The sequence below is a fragment of the Loxodonta africana genome, chromosome 8 (assembly GCF_030014295.1).
Source record: "Loxodonta africana isolate mLoxAfr1 chromosome 8, mLoxAfr1.hap2, whole genome shotgun sequence".
Taxonomy (NCBI): Eukaryota; Metazoa; Chordata; class Mammalia; order Proboscidea; family Elephantidae; genus Loxodonta; species Loxodonta africana.
The window spans coordinates 12,076,974-12,096,678 of NC_087349.1; the positions used below are offsets into that span (position 1 = coordinate 12,076,974).

General features: G+C 44.5%; 1 protein-coding gene across 2 annotated transcripts in view; it reads left to right on the forward strand.

Annotated features, from left to right (window-relative positions):
• DGKI (diacylglycerol kinase iota) overlaps positions 1 to 19,705 on the forward strand; it is a 491,392-nt gene that overhangs the window by 272,147 nt on the left and 199,540 nt on the right. For both annotated transcript variants that reach the window (XM_064289678.1, XM_064289679.1), the window contains exons 13-15: positions 13,117 to 13,230; positions 14,534 to 14,671; positions 18,973 to 19,051. In XM_064289678.1, coding sequence (XP_064145748.1) covers positions 13,117 to 13,230; positions 14,534 to 14,671; positions 18,973 to 19,051 — 331 coding nt within the window. The remainder of the gene's footprint in view (positions 1 to 13,116; positions 13,231 to 14,533; positions 14,672 to 18,972; positions 19,052 to 19,705) is intronic.

A 19,705-nucleotide genomic window follows, 5' to 3' on the forward strand; every position in this document is an offset into this window, starting at 1 on the left:
TGCAATGAAGAAGTCGTTGGTCTTGCAAAATTGTATCATTCGATCTCCGGCATTGTTTCTATCACCAAGGCCATATTTTCCAACTACTGATCCTTCTTCTTTGTTTCCAGCTGGAAGAGATCCATATTTATGCCTATTCACAAGAAAGGTGATACCAACTGAATGTTGAAATTATAGAACAATATCATTAATATCACATGCAAGCAAAATTTTGCTGAAGATCATTCAAAAACGGCTGCAGCAGCATATCAACAGGGAATGGCCAGAAATTCAGGCCAGTTTCAGAAGAGGATGTGGAACCAGGGATATCATTGCTGATGTCAGATGGATACTGGCTGAAAGCAGAGGATACCAGAAGGATGTTTACCTGTGTTTTATTGACTATGCAAAGGCATTAGACTGTGTGGATCATAACAAATTATGGATAACATTGTGAAGAATGGGAATTCCAGAACACTTAATTGTGCTCATGAGGAACCTTTACATAGATCAAGAGGCAGTTGTTTGGACAGAACAAGGGGATACTGATTGGTTTAAAGTCAGTAAAGGTGTGCGTCAGGGTTGTATTCTTTCACCATACCTATTCAGTCTGTATGCTGAGCAAATAATCTGAGAAGCTGGACTATATAAAGAAGAACAGGGCATCAGGATTGGAGGAAGACTCGTTAACAATCTGCGTTATGCAGATGACACAACCTTGCTTGCTGCAAATGAAAAGGACTTAAAGCACTTACTAATGAAGATCAAAGACCACAGCCTTCAGTATGGATTGCACCTCAACATAAAGAAAAGAAAAATCCTCTCAACTGGACCAATAAGTAACATCATGATAAACGGAGAAAAGATTGAAGTTGTTAAGAATTTCATTTTACTTGGATCCACAATTGACGCTCATGGAAGCAGCAGTCAAGAAATCAAAAGACTTATTGCGTTGGGCAAATCAGCTGCAAAGGACCTCCTTAAAGAGTTAAAAAAGCAAAGATGTCACCTTGAAGACTAAGGTGCGCTTGACCCAAGCCATGGTATTTTCAATTGCATCATATGCATGTGAAAGCTGGACAATGAATAAGGAAGACTGAACAAGAATTGACGCCTTTGAATTGTGGTGTTGGAGAAGAATATTGAATATACCATGGACTGTCAAAAGAACAAACAAATCTGTCTTAGAAGAAGTACAACCAGAATGCTCCTTAGAAGCAAGGATGGCGAGACTGCCATACTTTGGACATGTTGTCAGGAGGGATCAATCTCTGGAGAAGGACATCATGCTTGGCAAAGTACAGGGTCAGCAGAAAAGGGGAAGACTCTCAACGGGGTAGATTGACACAGTGGCTGCAACAATGAGCTCAAACATAACGATTATAAGAATGGCACAGGACCGGGCAGTGTGTCATTCTGTTGTGCATAGGGTCGCTATGAATCAGAACCGACTCAATGGCACCTAACAACAAAAACAAAGCCTGGAAGGTGGAGCTGAAGCCCAGGAACCTCCACTCAGAACCCAGAGAGTATGGCCAATTCTTAAGAGTCTAGAGGGCAGGGCTATTGTGTAAGTTGTCTCAGAGAACAGATTATTTTCAAAGCCTTGAGGGCTAATGCAATGTGTTCTGCTGACTTGCTTGGTGCTTGTTATCCCTTCTTTTCCTCTATTTTCTCCCATCTGTAATGGCAACGTCTAGCTCGTGCCTGTTCTGCCATTGTACCTTTGGAAGCAGATAACTTGTATTCTAGATTTCACAGATGAAGAGGAATTTTTGGATATTGGACTTGGAGTTAAGACTTTTGCTATGATATGATGGAATGAATATGTTTTTCATGTTGCAAGGATATGATTTTTTGGGGACCAAAAGGTGGAATGTCGTGGACTGAATTATGTCCCCCCCAAAATGTATGTATCAGTTTGGCTGAGCAGTGATTCCCCATATTTTGTGGTTGTCCTCTATTTTGTGATTATAATTTTATGTCAGAGAAGATTAAGGTAGAATTGTAATTTTATGTTAAAAAGGGTTAGAGTGGGATTGTAACACCCTTCCCAGGTCACATCCCTGATCCAATATAAAGGGAGTTTCCCTGGGGTGTGGCCTGCACCACCTTTTATCTCTCAAGAGATAAAAGGAAAGGGAAACTAGCAGAGAGTAGGAACCTCATACCACCAGGAAAACAGCGCTGGGAGCAGAGCGTGTCCTTCAGACCTGAGGTTCCTGTGCTGAGATGCTCCCAGACCAAGGAAAGACTGTGATGACAAGGACTTTCCTCCAGAGCCCACAGAGAGACAAAGCCTTCCCCTGGAGCTGGTACCCTGAATTCAGATTTCTAGCCTACTGGACTGTGAGAGAATAAAATTCTTTTTGTTAAAGCCATCCACCTGTGGTTTTTCTGTTATAGCAGCAGTAGATGACTAACACACGCAACGTTCTCCAAAATTATTTGGCCATAGCATTTTGATTTTCCTCACAATACCCATTAAATTTCAATCAGGTATTGTGTTCCAGGGAATGTGTATTTAGGGATATATTAGTATGAAATTTTCCCAACTTCCTTTACTAAGAATTACATCCAGACTGATCCCCTGAGAGTAGATCTATTGTGGTTTTCCTAGGTCAACCATCCCCCATACTAGTTATCTTTAAAGAAAGGATAAACTCATTGTGACTCTTGATTGCAGGCCACTTCCTTATTTCAGACACTGCTTACCATCCTATATGTCTCCAGGATCCCACTCATGTCTTTTTTCCTTCTCCAAATCCCAGTGACAGCAGCAGACACACCGAGAATCTGCCAGATGTCATCCTGAAGTCACAGTTCTTGTTCTTTCTTAACTTAAACGGGCATGACCTCAAACCCACATGAGTTCCCATTCCATACTCCATACCTTGGACTTCATGACTGCATGTTGTGACCTACCTCACAGACCTCTCCATCTTCCTCTTAACCTCCCTGTCACAGCTTTTTCTCCCCGCCCACCAATTTCTTTCTCCTTTCCTCTCACAGCAGGTATGTGTAGGGGGCACTGTGCTAGGTTACGTGGTACTGAGGCATTCTCTGCTCTTAGATAAGCATTTGGAGACATGAGACTTTCAAAGCATAAAGGCTAAGGAGAGAAGAGAGCCTAATCCTGACGGTTATGAAATGCCTATAATTATGGAGGAGGCGCCAGAGACCAAAAGGGGAATGAAAAGGTAGAAGAAGGACAACCAGTAGTCTTCTCTGTCAGAAAAACAAACCAAGGCAGGCGTTTGGAGAAGGAGCTGGTGGTTCTATCCTCAGGGAGAGACTGGAGAATTACCATGAATTTCATGGAGACTAGGAGATAACTGGTGGTTTCTTAGAAGGCAGTTTCAATAGAGTGATTGGACTAAACCCTGAATGATGAGGAAGTGAGGTGTGGTACGTCCCTAATGAGCTCCTAATAGCCAGATCTGATTACAGACTTTATTCGAAGACTCTCTGCCACCATTAATATCACCCATCTCCTCGACACATGCCACCTGGTTCTTCTTCGACTTCCCCATCCGTTCTTTTCTAGCACCTCTTCCTTACGTATGCCATAAGGAATGGGTCTTCCAGAAGGTGAAATCTTTTTTTTGTGTGTGTGTATTCTAGAGACTTTTTCCTCTAGCGACCTTATCTCTGTTCCTAGCTTCAGTTTTCTACCCTTCCACGTAACTCAGAGATGCCCTAGACATTTATACTGGGGTGTCCCACAGTAACTTAGGGCAGCCATGTCTGAAATAAAAGGACTGTACTTACCTAAGAGTTGAAACGTGCTTTCGAACTAATTGTTTGTGTCAAGAGTCACATCTGTAGACCAGCCTCTTCTAAGGGGAAACCAGGTATGATTTTTACCTTGCTTTGTTAAAGTAAGGTGCTTTATGAAAAAATATATGGGGTTTATGAAGTGTGTATCAAGGTAGATGATTGATGTTTTTAGGTTGGTTTGTTTAGAATATGAGACTTTTAATTTGGAGTGGGGATGAGGTTTCTGTAAGAAAAAGGCAGCCTGCTGATTCATGAAGGAGAGCTGCTGCATTTCGGCAGGCGGGGTATCTTTTTCTAGGGTGTCAGGTATATATTTGACACAAGGTATTCAGCCTTGGGAAACCCTGGTCGCGTAGTGGTTAAGAGATACGGCTGTTAACTAAAAGGTCGACAGTTCAAGTCCACCAGGCGCTCCTTGGAAACTCCATGGGACAGTTCTACTCTGTCCTTTAGGGTTGCTGTGAGTTGCAATCAACTTGAGGGCGACGGGTTTGGTTATTCAGCTTTTAGTGAGCGAGCGCATCCATCACTGTAGGAGCCGTCAGAAGCCCGTCAGAGCAGGGCCAGCGCTCCAGGACCAATCAGAAAGGCAGCATTTTTGCTGATTGAATCAAATCCATTGCCATTGAGTTGATTCCAACTCATAGCTACCCTATAAGACAGTAGAACTGCCCCATAGGGTTTCCAAGGAGCTGGCTGGTGGATTCGAACTGCCAACCTTTTGGTTAGCAGCCAAATGCTTAACTGCTGCACCACTAAGATGAATAAATATTAATCCTTAAATCATATGAATTTAAGTACAAGAAGTATTATTCAATATACAGAAATCTTGCATTAATTTTGAAAAAGTTTCTTAGGGTTCGGTATTGCTTTATTTTGTACTCTGTTAAAGTTTTTATAAGATTTTTACTGGCCAGTTTTTTCAGAAGTAGACTGTCAGGTCTTTCTTCCTAGTCTGTCTTAGTCTGGAAGCTCCGCTGAAACCTGTCTGCCATGGGTGACCCTGCTAGTATTTGAACTACTGGTGGCCTAGCTTCCAGCATCACAGCGTCACAGTGACATGTGAGCCACCACAGTGGGCATGTTGATGGACGGTGGGGTGTTCAAGTAAGAAGGGCTTGAATCTCCTGTTATTAAAGAGTACAAGGAAGCAGAGTTATGTATCTCCCAGTGCTGCAGCTGGAGGAGTTTGGCTCTGACCCTGGTTCTGCCGTGAGTATTGTGTGCCTTTGGCAGACCCTTGAGTGCCTTTTGAGGTTTTCTAACCCTGCAGAGGGACACATTTGGGTCACTAAGGTTCTTCACAGCTGTGGCATTATAGTAGTGCAGACCGTTGCCGTTCAAGAGAAGTATAAGGTGAACCGCCCTTGTGGTTTTTAATTTTCTAGAAGACACTTTTAAAAAAGGAAAAAGGAGCAGATGAAATTTAGCTTTAATAATATATTTCAGTTAACCAGATATCCAAAATATTATCATTTCAACATGTAATCAATACAAAAATTATTAATGAGATATTTTGTGTCCTGTATGTATACCGTCATTGAAATCAGGCATGTAATTTTACCCTTATAGCACATCCAGCTGAAACTAGTCACATTCACGTGCTCAACAGCCGCATGTGGCCAGTGGCTACTGCATTGGACAGGGCGGGCGAAGCCTCTTTGTAACTGGTTTGCAAAGTTACAGGCATCAGGTAGTCTGGTCCCATCTCTGATCTCTAACCAAAACCAAACCCATTGCTGTTGAGCCAATTCTGACTCATGGCAACCCTATGTGTTACGGAGTACAACTGCTCCCCAGGGTTTTCTTGGTTGTGATCTTTACAGAAGCAGTTTGCTAGGCCTTTCTTCTGTAGTGTTGCTGTGTTGAATGCTCCTTAGAAGCAAGGATGGCAAGACTTCATCTCACATACTTAGGACATGTTATCAGGAGGGATCAGTTCCTAGAGAAGGACATCATGCTTGGTGAAGTAGAATAGGTCAGCGAAAAAGAGGAAGATGCTTAATGAGATGGACTGACATGGCGGCGGCAATAATGGGCTGAAACATAGCATCCCACCGGTGGGATGATTCGCAAACTTGGGGTCTCAGCAGAGACCCTCGGCTTTTCTATAAGTAGAGGAATAGGAAGAGGGTATTTTGCATCTTTAAAACTGGACTTTTAATGATGTAATGAGGAAAGAGGGCACATGACTGGGCAGCATTCCATTCTGTTGTACGTGGGGTCACTATGAGTCAGAACCAACTTGGGGACACCTAACAACAACAGAGGCACCACAGGCTGAGTTATGATAGCCTAGGTAGGGAAGAAAGCATCATTGTCCCCTGACAGAGATAAGAAGATTATTCCAAGCCCCCTTGCTCCTCAATCTCAGCCTATCTGGATCTCATCTTTCTCAAGAGTAAGCCAAACAACGCAAACTCGCTGCTGTCAAGTCAGTTCCAGCTCATGGTGACCCTGTGTGTGCTGAGTAGAACTGTTCCATAGGGTTTTCAATGGCTGTGACCTTTCAGAAGCAGATCGCCAGGACTTTTTCCCGAGATGCCTCTGGGTGGGTTTGAACTGCCATCCTTTCAGTTGATTGGCAAGCGCTTAACCATTTTGTGTCACTCAGGGCTCCAAGCACCTGGTATGCTCCCAGCAGCATTCACGGTGGATGAGTGAATGAATATCCTCTAACTACGTTGTGTGTCAACGAAGCTCTTACCTTGAGTTTTATCTTTTTTAGGGCTAATTTTAAACACCATTAACAGGTGGTGGCTTTGTAAACTATTAAGTGCAAATATAAATAAATACATCAAAAGGAAGAGTAATATGTGCATATTAGAAAGGGTCGCCCAGTTGTCAAATGATGTCTGGGTTTTCTTTCAGAGTTGAAAATGCTGCTCCTGTTTTCCTTTGATTTCTCAGGCTGTGTGTCCCCACTTTTCTGCCTGCGTGCCATGCCAGGCAGTAAAACCATGCTCAGTTGGAAGAAAATGTCAACTCACTGTCCCCTCCACTCCTCCGCCTCCTCCGTAGTGGTCACACTGGGGACTGAAAAGGCTGTTCACGATGCACTTGGTAAACACACAGGGGCAGCCAGGGCTGCAGACAGACAGGCCGGGCAGCATTGACCAGCTGCTGCTGCTGCCGCCTGGCCACTGGGGCAAAGTGAGGACCTGGAGCCCTGGGCCGTCAGCCCTGCTCTTCCTAACACAAAGGAAGGAGATTCTGCAAACAGGAAAAACAATTTTGCCCCATCAAGACAGCTTTCTTCAGTTCTGGTGGAAGGTCTGTGTTGTGCAGAAATTCAATGATGTAATTGGACCCACAAGCCACTCTGCAAGAAAGATATGGCAGTCTGCTTCCATAAAGATTTACAGCTTTGGAAACCCTATGGGGGCAGTTCTGCTCCATCCTATAGGGTTGGAATTGACTCCACAGCAGTGGATTTTTTTTGTTTTTTTTGGGTTCAAGTCATAGTAACAGCACCCCCTGCCCATGAAGGGCTTGCTGTCTGCTCTTCCAGCAGGGATGGGTCCTGGTTGTTTGAAGGTAGAGCCTCTGATGACAGCTTGGGGGCCTCAGCTGTTTTACATCATTTTGCTGTTATAAGAACAAAGTCATGGTTTATTACCCAAGATCTTTTCTCTTCCCTGCTATTGTAGATGCCTCTGCTTCCATCTCTTTTTTTATGGTACTTTTCAATAGCAGGGCACTCTTGCTTTTTCTGTTTCTGGTAGTGTGAAGAAGAAGGACTTCTCGATGTGACAGCAGCCACTGGTGGGATGATTCACAAACTTGGGGGTACAACTGAGACCCTTGGCTTTTCTATAAGTAGAGAAATAGGAAGAGGGTATTTTGCATCTTTAAAACTGGACTTTTAATGATGTAATGAGGAAAGACGGAGAAAAAACATATTTGAATCATTGTAGCTCATGTTAACTTAGCATTTCTGGTTTGTCAGGTACGTGGTAGGTGATTTCTACATGTTATTTAATTGACACAACAACCCTAAGAGGCAGGTATTATTATTATCCTCCTTTTACAGATGAGGGAGTGGGGACTTAGGGACTTTAAGTGACTTCCTTAAACTCACCCAGCCAGCCAGTGGTGGAGCTGGCTTCATACCAGCTGAGCCTTCCTGCTTGGGGCCCTACACCCCTGAATTATGCTGCCTTCTGAGGAAGTTGGCCATTGGGTTGCGATGACATAACTGTTGAACAAGAAAAACTATTTGGGAGCTGTGCACAGGAAAGACACAGACCCAACTCCACCGAAGACTACGAGCCTGGTCGTCCTACCACCTCCGCCAAAGACCGCCAGCCTGGTTGTCCAGGAGAGAATTTCAGGCAAAAATTTGAGGAGGAGGAGGCATTTTCTGACCCCAAGCGTTATGTGATGATGAAATACCAAGATCATCTTCTTGTATTCAGGGGGAACTTAAAAATTTGATCCATTGTCTATTGGAATGGATATATATTGATTGTTGTCATTGTCATTAAAAATTTAGGTACCATCAAATTGATTTTCAACTCATAGTGACCCATATGACAGAGTAGAACTGCCTCATAGGGTTCCTGGACTGTAATCCTTACAGGAGCAGGTTGGCAGGTTTTTCTCCCACGGAACTGCTGTGTGGGTTCGAACTGCCAACGTTTTGGTTAGTAGTTGGTTACTTAACCGTTGTGCCACCAGGGCTCCTTTTGTCAATGTATGGATTCACAGGTATAATGGATAGAATGTATCGATTCAACTTGTAAAAAAAAAAAAAAAAGAAAAAAGCAAATCAAAAAGGGGGCAGATCCTTTGCTGTCAACAGCTGCGTGTTCCTTCTCTGCGTGGGCCAAGTGTAGGAGGAAGGAGGTGGTGAGGAATGAGGTCCCCAGGGCTCACGCCGTTCCATGGACACAGCCAAGTGTCATGTGGATTGTTGACATTTTCTGAGAAAATACATAGGAACAGAGCAGAAGAAGCCTTGAGTGAGGGCAATTATACTGATGAAAGGATGGTTAGAAGACAGCCATGGTGACTTACTTCCAAGTCATGTCGAAATTATCTGTATCTCATGGGCAGTGAAGAAATCTCCTAACGTGTCAGTCTCTCTTAGTATTCGCATCCCTCATGTGACTGAGAATTTTTCTTTGCAGGCTCATCTTCAGAGGAGGGTGTTTTTGTCTTGATTGCCTTTTCATTATCTCTACCAAGGAAAGCGAAACATCGTTCAACTCAACAGAAGACAAAATTTTCTGATTTAAATCTACATAAAAGAAAATGGGCAGATTCAGGTGTACAGATAGCAGAGGGAGGCTGAATGATGGTGCCTCCCACAGGTTGTAAAGCGAACGCCTTCTTTGCCTTCTGCACGGGATGTTGAATTCGGTTTCTGTTAACATCCGCTGCAGAGCTGGAGGTTTGTGATTCGCTCAGGGGTGTTTGGGTCTGCAGTCGGTGCTCCCTGGTTGCTTGGCTGTCTGGGTTTTCTTTTAATGACTTTTAAAGCCACTTCCCTGTAGTCTGTTAGAGCGATCTACTTTTACTGCCTTTAGTTTGCGCTTTTAGCGTTGTGGAAACAGTGTCTAGCACAGTCCTCAGAACTAATTTAGCAGCTGGCAAGCTTCGTTAGCATTGTGAGTAAAATAAGAGTTAAAAAAGCTCTGGGTAGGGGATGCTGAGCCTCTGTTAAGGGCGATAGAAACAGCGAATGGTGATGGTTGAACAACGTGGTGAACGTAATTAATGCCACTGAACTGTGCATGTGAAGATCGCAGAAATTGTGACCATTTTGTTACCTACATATTTACCACAAAAATAATAATAAACCCTGGTCAGAATCTGAGGATTTGCCTTGGAGTAGATTTCCCAGTTTGGGGGAACGGGTGGACTTGTTGACATTTTCCAAGGTCTGATTTTTGTTTACCACGATGAATGAAGGTTTTAATATGTCTCTCCGGAAGGTAAACACAATGTAGATGGCACTGCTAGACGGGCTGGTTTTACATCCTGTGAGAGGAAAGGACTTTAGATTTGGAGCCATGAGACCTGACTCTGTCCCTACTCTGCCTCTACCAATTATTTAGTCTCGGGCAAGTTACAGAATCTCTCTGTACATCAGTTAATAAACATGCAAATGAACTGAATTAGACTTAGCAACTTGTGAGGTTTCTCCCCATCATAGGGTTGGTGCAGGACTGGGCAGCGTTTCCTTCCATCGTTCATGGGGTTGCCATGAGTTGGGGCCAGCTGAACAGCAGTTAACAACAACAAGGTTTCTTCAGCTCTAGAAATTTCAAGTCTATGCTGCTGTCTCCGGATGGTCAGGCCATATGTAGAATATTGGGTTTAGCTCTTTATTTAAAGATTCTCGGTACCATCATGGGCAAGAGGCTGGCCTTTTGGAGTTAAACCCATTGCCATTGAGTCAATTCTGACTCATAGTGACCTTACAGGGCAGACTAGAACTGCTCCATAGGGTTTCAAAGGAGCAGCTGGTAGATTCGAACTGCTGACCTTTTGGTTAGCAGCCATAGCAGTTAACCATTTGCACCACTAGGGAGTGGAGCTAGGCAGACTTTGAATGTCAGCTGTACCACACAAGTGAGGGGATGTTGAGCAGGTCACTGAACTCAGTTTCGTCATCTATAAAGTGCATACGGAAATTGTATCTGTCTTATAGAGTTGGTTTAAAGTTTAGTAAGAGCATTTGTTAAAGAACTGTGCCCAGGGCCTAGCACATAGAATATGTCGATTTTGTTACTGTGAACTCCTTGAGAGGGGCAATCTACCTTATCTATCCTATCGTCTCTCAGCTCATTTATCTCTTTATCTCAGTTGCTCAGTTCTGTGCTTTATACATAGTCCTGTTCAGTAAATATACTGTCAAGGCTTAATTTTCAAAAAAGTTTAAAAAACACAACTCTCACACAAATATAGAATGAATACATGTCAAAAATGAACGTAGTCTTCCAACCCATGAGCATAGAATATTCCTTTATCTGTTTAAGTTTTCTTTCATTTCTTTCAGTAATATTTTAAAGTTTTCAGTATGCAAGTCTTTCACTTCCTTGGTTAAATTTATTCCTGCTGTCATTGTTGTTAGTTGCCATCAAGTTGATATTGACTCATGGCAACCCCACGTGTGCAGAGTAGCACTGCTCCATACGGTTTTCAAGGCTGTGACCTTCCAGAAGCAGATCACCACACCTGTCTTCTGAGGCACCTCTGGGTAGGTTTGAACCGCCAACCTTTTGGCTAAGAGTCAGATACTTAACTACACCACCCAGGAACTCCTAGGTATATTCTTTTAGATGCTATTGTAAGTGGAATTATTTATAAAATCCTGATACATGTTGCTGGGAGAGAGATGTGGCAGTCTGCTTCCGTAAAGATTACAGCCTTGGAAACTCTATGGGGCAGTTCTGCTCGTCCTGTAGGGTTGCTATGAGTTAGAATTGACGGCAACAGGTTTTGTTTTTTTTGGAAACATGCTACAAAAAATGGGTGAACCTTGAAAGCATTATGCTGAATGAAATAAGTCAGTCATGAAAGGACAAATATTGTATGATCTCACTTATATGAGAGGTCTAGAATAGGCAAGTGTATAGAGACCAAAGTTTATTAGTGGTTACCACGGATGGGCAGAAGGGAGAGGAAAAGGGGAGCCCATTGTTTAGGGGGCACTGAGCTTCTGTTATGGGTGATGGAAAAATTTGGAAATGAATGATGGTGATGGTTGAACAACTTGATGAACATAACACTGAGCTGTACATGTGAAGATTGTGGAAATGGCAAAGGTTTTGTTACCTCTGTATTTACAACGAGATGGTCAAGCTGATTTATTGAAGAGTTTATTGAGAATTAAAGGAGAAGGCACACTAAATTCAAGACACATTGGTTAACGTCCTGCCCGTCCTGCCAGGGAATAAAACCTTAACCTTTCAGGTTGTCTTCCCTCCTTGACATTTGCACCTCTATGTGGCAACAATGGACCCGTTCATCTGCAGCCACAAAGTCCCTGGGCAGGCCTCTGCAACGTTGTTCTAGGATGACGTCGTAGGGACATGCAAGTTTCTCTTTCCCATTTCCAAGTTTTAGGTAATTTTTCTAAACAGTCCTAATAAGACTAAGCCCAAACATATTATTTATCTCAGGCAGAAGAAGATGAAGTAGGAATATGATTCTAGTATGTAAGTATCTATTTTCTTCAAAACTTATGCTAAGTACTAGGTTCATCCATAATTATGTTTCCATAACGTTTCATTAAGGAGAATATGGGAATGTTTAGGAAAACACCACTCATTTCCAAGGTCACGCTATAGAGGATGATCATTTAGAGTGCTTATGTGGCCGTGCACTGTGCTCAGTGAGGGTCTCGTATATTTTAGTTTGATCTATAAACAACCCTGTGAGGTAGGTATTATTATCCCCATTTACAAATCAGGAAATTAGTGAGGTAGAATCATTTCATCAAGGTTACACCGTTAGGTGAGTCAGAGTTGAGATTCAGCCTGATTCTTGTTTTCACTCTGGTGCACAAAGGTACATTGCCCTCCTGAATCTTAAATTCTCCTACCTTCCAAAGTAGACCTCTAGTTAAAGATAACACGCCCTGGTAGCACAATCGTTGAGCACTTGGATGCTAACCAAAAGGTTGATGGTTAGAATCCACCAGTGGCTCCATGGGAGAAAGACCTGGTGATCTGCTTCTCTAAAGATTACTGTCGCTGCTGAGTTGATCCTGACTCATAGTGACCCTACAGGACAGCGTAGAACTGGCCCGGAGGGTTTCCAAGAGGTAGCCAATGGATTCATACTGCCTACTTTTTGGTTAGCAGTTGAGCTCTTAACCACTAGAAACCCCTACGGGGCAATTCTACTCTGTCTTACAGAATTGCTATGAGTCGGAATCTACTTGCTGGCACCGAGCAACAACAGCTAAACATACCAATGAATGGGTCCAGTTTTATTTACATGGTGGTCCATGTGCAGACGGCCCCTTTCCTTCTCAGAGGGCTGCCATTCTGGAACTGCCTGAGACATGTGAGCTTCCTGCACCCTAGCCACTGTGCTAACACCCACCATCCCACCCCAGCGCGGTCAAGTCGATTCCGATTCATAGCGACCCTCTACGCCAGAGTAGAACTGCCCCATAGAGTTTCCAAGGAGCGCCCGGTAGATTCGAACTGCTAACCCTTTGGTTAGCAGCTGCAGCACTTAACCACTGCACCACCAGGGTTTCCTATGCTAACACATAAGTGTTTTAAGGAGAAACAAAACTGTCCTACTCAGCTCCATAAAGACTCATCCCCACAAGTTGCCTTCCCTATTGTTGATTTCTCTTTCTTTTCTGTCTTCTGGCCTCCGATACGTCTGTAGGTGGGCTGGATCCTGTCCATCCTGGATGAGCTGCAGCTGAGCCCCCAGCCCCCTGTCGGGGTCCTTCCTCTGGGGACAGGGAATGACCTGGCCCGCACGCTCAACTGGGGTGGGGTAAGAACGTTTCCCAGGGGCTGCCCACACCCACAGGTTCACAGACATAAGGGGGCTCTGCTGCTGCCACCAGAGGAACAAGTCAGAAGGGGGAACAAGTGTCCATGGCCCCACTTCATCTGGTAGCTTCCTCAGGTTTAAGCTTACAATCAGCTAGTGGGGAGGGAAAGCTTAGTAGGAGAAAATGGCGGTAGCTGGATGGGCCTGGGACTTTTTGAGTTGTCTACGAAGGCAGATTGGATTGGCCTCAAGCCTTCATGTAAAACCTTCAGGCCAACTTGAATTTTCCCGGACACTGGGCGCTGGCCAGGCAGCAAATCTGGTTCAGATTTATAACCCTTATTTTAGGAGAGTTTTGGCTTTTGGGGGGCATTTGGTTTTTCTGATCAGTGCCGTCACAGATTTAGTTATACAGGTCACTAACTTCTCCTTCCCACTGTGGAGTCAACTATAGGTAGGTTTAGTGGGAAGTAGCTCCACCTGTCACCAGCCAGACATAGTTACTTTTGTTTTTTTAAGCACTAAGATGGTAAGAAGGCACGATATACTGACACTTCAGCCTCACCAGCGTTTTATCTGCGCATATGAGACTATTGCCTGTGAAAACTATTCTCCATATGTTAGCAAATATGAATCTGGCCTTTGCATGAGTTAACTTCCCACAGGCATGTTTTTTAAGTAGGTGGGGAGGGTATAAATAAAAATATGTGTACATGAAGCAACTCACTATGTGTTAACGCCTCTCCTTCCAATCAACAACGGGTATCTTTAATCATGCTGTTGGTAATGAGTCTGCTAGGAGTAAGTCATGCTTATTAGGGCTCAACCTCAACCCGACCTGTCCTGGGCGTGGAGGCAATGGTATCCTACAGGTGAAGGAGAGGCGAGTGAGAAGGTGTTAACAGAAGCAACTTGTCAATCGGATTGATTGATTGATTCTTGATTCCCCTTCCCCCTTTCCACACACACTTGCTCTGTGTTTCCCTCAGGTACCTCTAGTAGGAGGCCCAGGGAGTCCAGGCCTTACCCTGGTAAGAGCAGCCATCTAGCCTAGCCTGCAGTGCCTACCAGTGGCTATCGGTACTAGGCGCCGGCCAAAATTATTCCTCACTTCAAACGAGTTAGTTAGTATTTGTATGTCCATTCTAAGTAACTCAAAGCAAACATAGAGTTTCCTTTCCCAGCCTTGCTATTGTAAAGTAAGCAGAGATCTATCGTAGAAGGGCCCTTCCTGGCTTATGTGGGTGTGGGCTACACTGGCCACTGCTCTGGACACCAATGGACGTGTTCTCTGCTCCCGCAGGGCTACACGGATGAGCCTGTTTCTAAGATCTTATGCCAAGTGGAAGACGGGACAATTGTCCAGCTTGATCGCTGGAACCTCCATGTGGAAAGAAACCCAGATCTGCCTCCAGAAGAACTTGAAGATGGCGTGTGTAAGGTTAGAGAGCTCTTTCTTCAGTGGAAAGGGACCCTGGGGCGTTGGCTTCCAGAATGTACCCCTGGTAGGAGGTTCATGTACCAGTCGTCCCTCCAAGATAATGGGACAGTGTTTGAGTTTAGCACTCTCAGGGCCATTGAGTATAATAAACCAAAACAAAAAAAAATTTACTGTGGAATCAACTCCGATTCATGGAGTAAACTCCGATTCATGGAGTAAACTCTGATTCGTGGAGTAAACTCCGATTCATGGAGTAAACTCTGATTCATGGAGTAAACTCCGATTCATGGAGATCCCATTTGTGTCAGCAACGAACTGGGCTCCATAGAGATTTCAGTGGCTAGTGTTTTGGAAGTAGGTCACCAGGGCTTTCTTTTGAGGTGCCTCTGGCGGGACTTGAACTGTCAACCTTTTGGTCAGCAGCTGAGTGTGTTAACCATTTGCACCACCTGTGCTTATGCCCCATAGACCTTTGAGACCTAGGTTCCCTCCTGGCCTCCAGAACTCAGGGCTTGGGGGCAGTTCGCTCTTCTGCACTCCCTCACTAAAAGGAATGTGTCCATTTCCTAGTCTGTCCAGTGTAAGCAAAGCCTTTACCTATAAGAAGATGAAAAAGGTGTATGTTCTGAAGTGTCAGGCACATGGTCTTTCAGTAGAAAGACACCTTCTTGAGACTTCTGGTCTGATTATCACATATCCTTTGTGTTAGGAAATGCTTTTGGTGTATCTTCCTTACTAAGCCAGGTCTACCACTGGGTTAGAACTTGGAGATGCCTAAATAAGTTTTTTTACTTAGATCCCATTTTCCTTCAGTGATGGAGCTGTTATTTCACCCAACAATGAACCAAGGAACATAGTTGTAAGCAAGTTAACGTGGAGTTACAGTTCAACACTTGGATCTAAGTGCTAGCCTCAATTTGAGGTAACTTTGGTAGGGTGCCGAGTAGCCACTTCCTCCGTATTATTTGCCACCTTTCTTCTACAATAGTGTTTTCAAACTTCCGAAAGCGCAAGAATCTCCAGGTGTGCTTGCTAAAGTGCAGATCGCAGGGCCCAGTCCCCCGAGATTCTGATTAAGTGAACGCAGACTGCAGGCCCAGGCATAGCGTTGGAACAGCATCCCTGTTGCATTAGGCCTGCCACTGATTGAGCTAGGATTTCATGGATTGTCTCGTTCTCCACCTCCTGGTGACGCAGAGATTTCCCTGGGATGACTCAGTCCCTTCCTGGTTTGACCCTCAGCAGAAGAGACTCAGGCCTGGAGTGGGTGCTGGGCAGTCTATTAAACAGCGCTCTAACAAGACAAGACAGCAGTGGTGCTGATAGTGGGGTACTCTGCAGCCAGGGAGTCACACAACCAGAAGCTTGTCCATCCAAAGATGGGTCTCAGTTTGGGCTCTGACTGGCCCCCTTTCTTATTACCTGAGTTATGTCAGGGGTTCTTCTTGGTTATTCCACTTTAAACTGATCTTGCAGAGGTAAGCATTATTGTAATCCTCTATGGACATCGCATCTGCTGTGCTCCTGAAAGGCCCCTCTGCTGTTACCATGGTAATCTATTTTAAGTTACCTCTTCTGGAAAGTCCCTTTGCCGTTACCAGAGCACTCTGTGCTTTTCTGACCAGTTTGTGGTTTCAATGCTCTGCCTCTCCTGGGCCTTCTGAAACGCTTCATGGCCATGTAGCTGTCCCTTGTTAGCGACCATATTGTGTCCCGAAGCCCTGGTGGCGCAGTGGTTAAAGTGTTTAACTGCTAACCGAAAGGTTGGTGGTTCGAAACCACCAGTGGCTTCTGGGGAGAAAGATGTGGGCAGTCTGCTTCTGTAGAGACTTGGAGGCCCTGTGGGGTCGCTGTGAGTCAGAGCTGACTAAACGGCAGTGAGTTTGGAGTATTTTTTTTTTTTAAGGATGCTGCAGTGGATGTTTTAGCCTTTGAAGAGATTGAACCCAATTATCATCTTAAACCAAACCATTGCCCACTTTTTCATTAGCACCCAGTCCTGACCGACTGGGATAGGTGCTCTGGTTCCCTATTAATAAACTGAAATAAGTTAGAGCATGTTTTGCTTCATCTTCATGGTTTTTCCACCTAAACCGTGATCCAGAAATTAATAAAGTTTCTAGTAGATATTATACTGGCTCAGTTTGATTTGAATTCATATGTCATAATATTGTTTAAACTACAGGTATCACCTTGGGACGTGCCTTCTTTCCCCTAATGTATTGGACTTACAGGAGCTAGATCTAAAACAGAGAGCCTAAGCAGAAAGGAGTGAACCACATGGAAATGTTAGGGCTCTTTCCCCACTGTACTTGCAATGGTTAGGCCCTCAGTAGAAATCCATATTTAATTCTCTTCCTTACAGCTTAGGAAATGGAAAGAATTCTTGGTGCGGCCAGGGAACATCCCTCCAGATAATTTCAGGGCTTTGGAAATGGTTTTTTGAGGAGATGTGTATGAAATCAGGGCAATTTTTCCTGGAAACGTGAATAATAACTTAATAGGAGACTAAATTGGGTTATTATTTAGGGGATGGTGACCAGATGTTCTCTTTAGTTATCATTGGAAGCTGAGACGTGGACTAGAGTTGTAGCCAGAAGAACATAACTGGTAGGGAGACAGACACAGCTCTGCTTTTGGCAGCATCCCCAGCCCACGCTGTCCTCACTCAGGACGAGATTCCCTTGAAGAGCAGGGACTGTACATTCTCGAACGCGGAGCCAGCAGTTAGACGTGGCTTTGGCATTGTCCTCTGTGTTCAGTTTCTCTCCCTGGTCCCCAGTTGTAATCATTTCTAGGGGCAGAGTTGGCATCTGAGTCCTCCCAGGGTCTCTTCAGGGGCTTTCGTGCTAGGTTCCTTCCTGACTGCCGTTAGACACTGTGGGGGTTCCGTCTCTTTCTTTCTGTACTCTCTTTGTCTCTCTGTCTTTCTCTCTCTCCTTCTCTCTCCTCTTCTTTCGATTTTCTCTTAATGGGGCAACACTGCCACTCTAGCCAAACAAAGCTTTCCTAATTAAAGGGCATATGAAACCCTGTAATAAATTTACTTTTGAAATCCTGAGGGTTAAAGCACTTAGTTCTGATAGAACAGAGGTGCAGTTCTACCTGGGGAGTAAGCCTGGTGATTATCTTGGAACCTTATCCGAGCTGAGATACGATTAGCTCTCTCCATTTTATTTATTTATTCTTAACGCTTATAAACAAAAACAAAAACAAAACAACAAAAAAGGGAAACACCTTTTCCCCTCTAGCTTTTTCCACGTACCTTCCTAATTCCAACATTGAAGAGAAACCTTAAAATCACATCGGTTCTGCAGTTTCATATGTAGGGTTTTAGACTGCACGTTTCTCTAGTTTCCTCAGCTTGGAGCAGTAGGAGGCAGGAACCCCTGAGGCCTCTGGGGAGGAAGGTTAAGGCCTGTGCATCTGTGTGTCTGTGTTTGCAGATCTCATAGTCACATTACAGAGGAAAGGTTTTATGGACTAGATGAAGATCTCGGCAATACTGAACTCACACAGACGCACACACACACGCACACACACACACACACGCATGCACACACGTCCCCTCAGCTGTTCTTGACCTAGAAAGAGAGAACCAGTTGCTGTCAAGTGGACTCCAATGCCAGGCGACCCCGTGTGTGTCAGAGCAGAACTGTGCTCCACGGGGTTTTCGGTGGGTGGGTGTTCAGAAGCAGATCACCAGATCTTTCTTTTGAGGGTGCCTCTGGGTGGACTCGAACTTTCACCCTTTTGGTTAGCAGCTGAACACATTAACCACTCCTACCACCCAGGGACTCCTGTTTGGAAAATAGGTAGAGGGCAAACAAATTAAATACTATTCGTTATAAGTTGCAACATTTGTATCCTGAATATACTTAAATTCGCTAAAAAGGTGTAGCCATGAGGTGAATACGTTAGACGTGATCCTTACAGTGGATTCACTTTCTAAGCTTCCTCTGTGAATCCTTCTTTGTAGCTGTTACAAATGCGCGACCTGCAGCTCAGCCAGGCTCTATCATTGCAGCATCCAGGGGCACGGTTCCGTTGAATAACCTGTATTTTTGTCCCTTTTTCCTATGCTGTCTGAAGCTCTCGGGAGGGTTCCTTGATTGGGGTTTTCACTTGTGAACTTGCTCAAGAACCCCCGCTCCTTGTATGCAAACCCCCTCTAGGAGGAGTTGGGACTGAGCTCGCTTCCAGGGCCTGCTGCTCCCGAGGCTCGTTTCCGACTGCCAGCTTTATTTTTGTCTCTGCCTGATGAAGCGCACGGCTCCCTCCACCTTTGTTTATCATTGCAGCTCCCGCTGAATGTGTTCAACAACTACTTCAGCCTCGGATTTGATGCCCATGTCACCCTGGAGTTCCACGAATCCCGAGGTGAGGACCGGGCCCCATTTCCACCTCCCAGGGAGGAGGTTTCCAGCAGATGGTTCACATGTTCCCTTTTGTTTGTGTATTACTCAAGTGTGTGCAGTCTGCTCAGTGTCCTTTCATTTCAGTTAGTGATGACCCCATGAGCTAGGAACAACAGGGCTTCCTATAAATGGGGCTCTGGGGCTAGCCGTTTAGGGTCTCAGAGATAGTGAAGGATAGAACCACACGCTCCAGGGTTCAGGGCGCCTCTTCTGTAAGTTTTAGACTGCATAGACTGGAAGATGTGAAGTTAGCCAACTACTAAGAAGTAACACTAAAGTCATTAGGATACTAACCAGTTGATGTCAAAGTGATTCCGACTGATCATGACCCTATGTGTGTCAGAGTTGAGCTGTGCTTCATAGGGTTTTCGATAGCTGCTTTCTCAGAAGTAGATTCCCAGGCTTTTCTTCTGAGGCACCCCTGGGTCGACTCGAACCTTTGATCTTTTGACCGGCGGCTGAGTACGTTAACTGTTTATACCACCCAGGGACTTCAGGACACTTAAAGCTTCTCAAACCACCAGTTATTAAAATTTAACGCTTCATAATCAGAGCCATTGGAATCTGGTAGGAAAAATATACATACATACACACTCGTTGCCGTCAAGGCGATTCC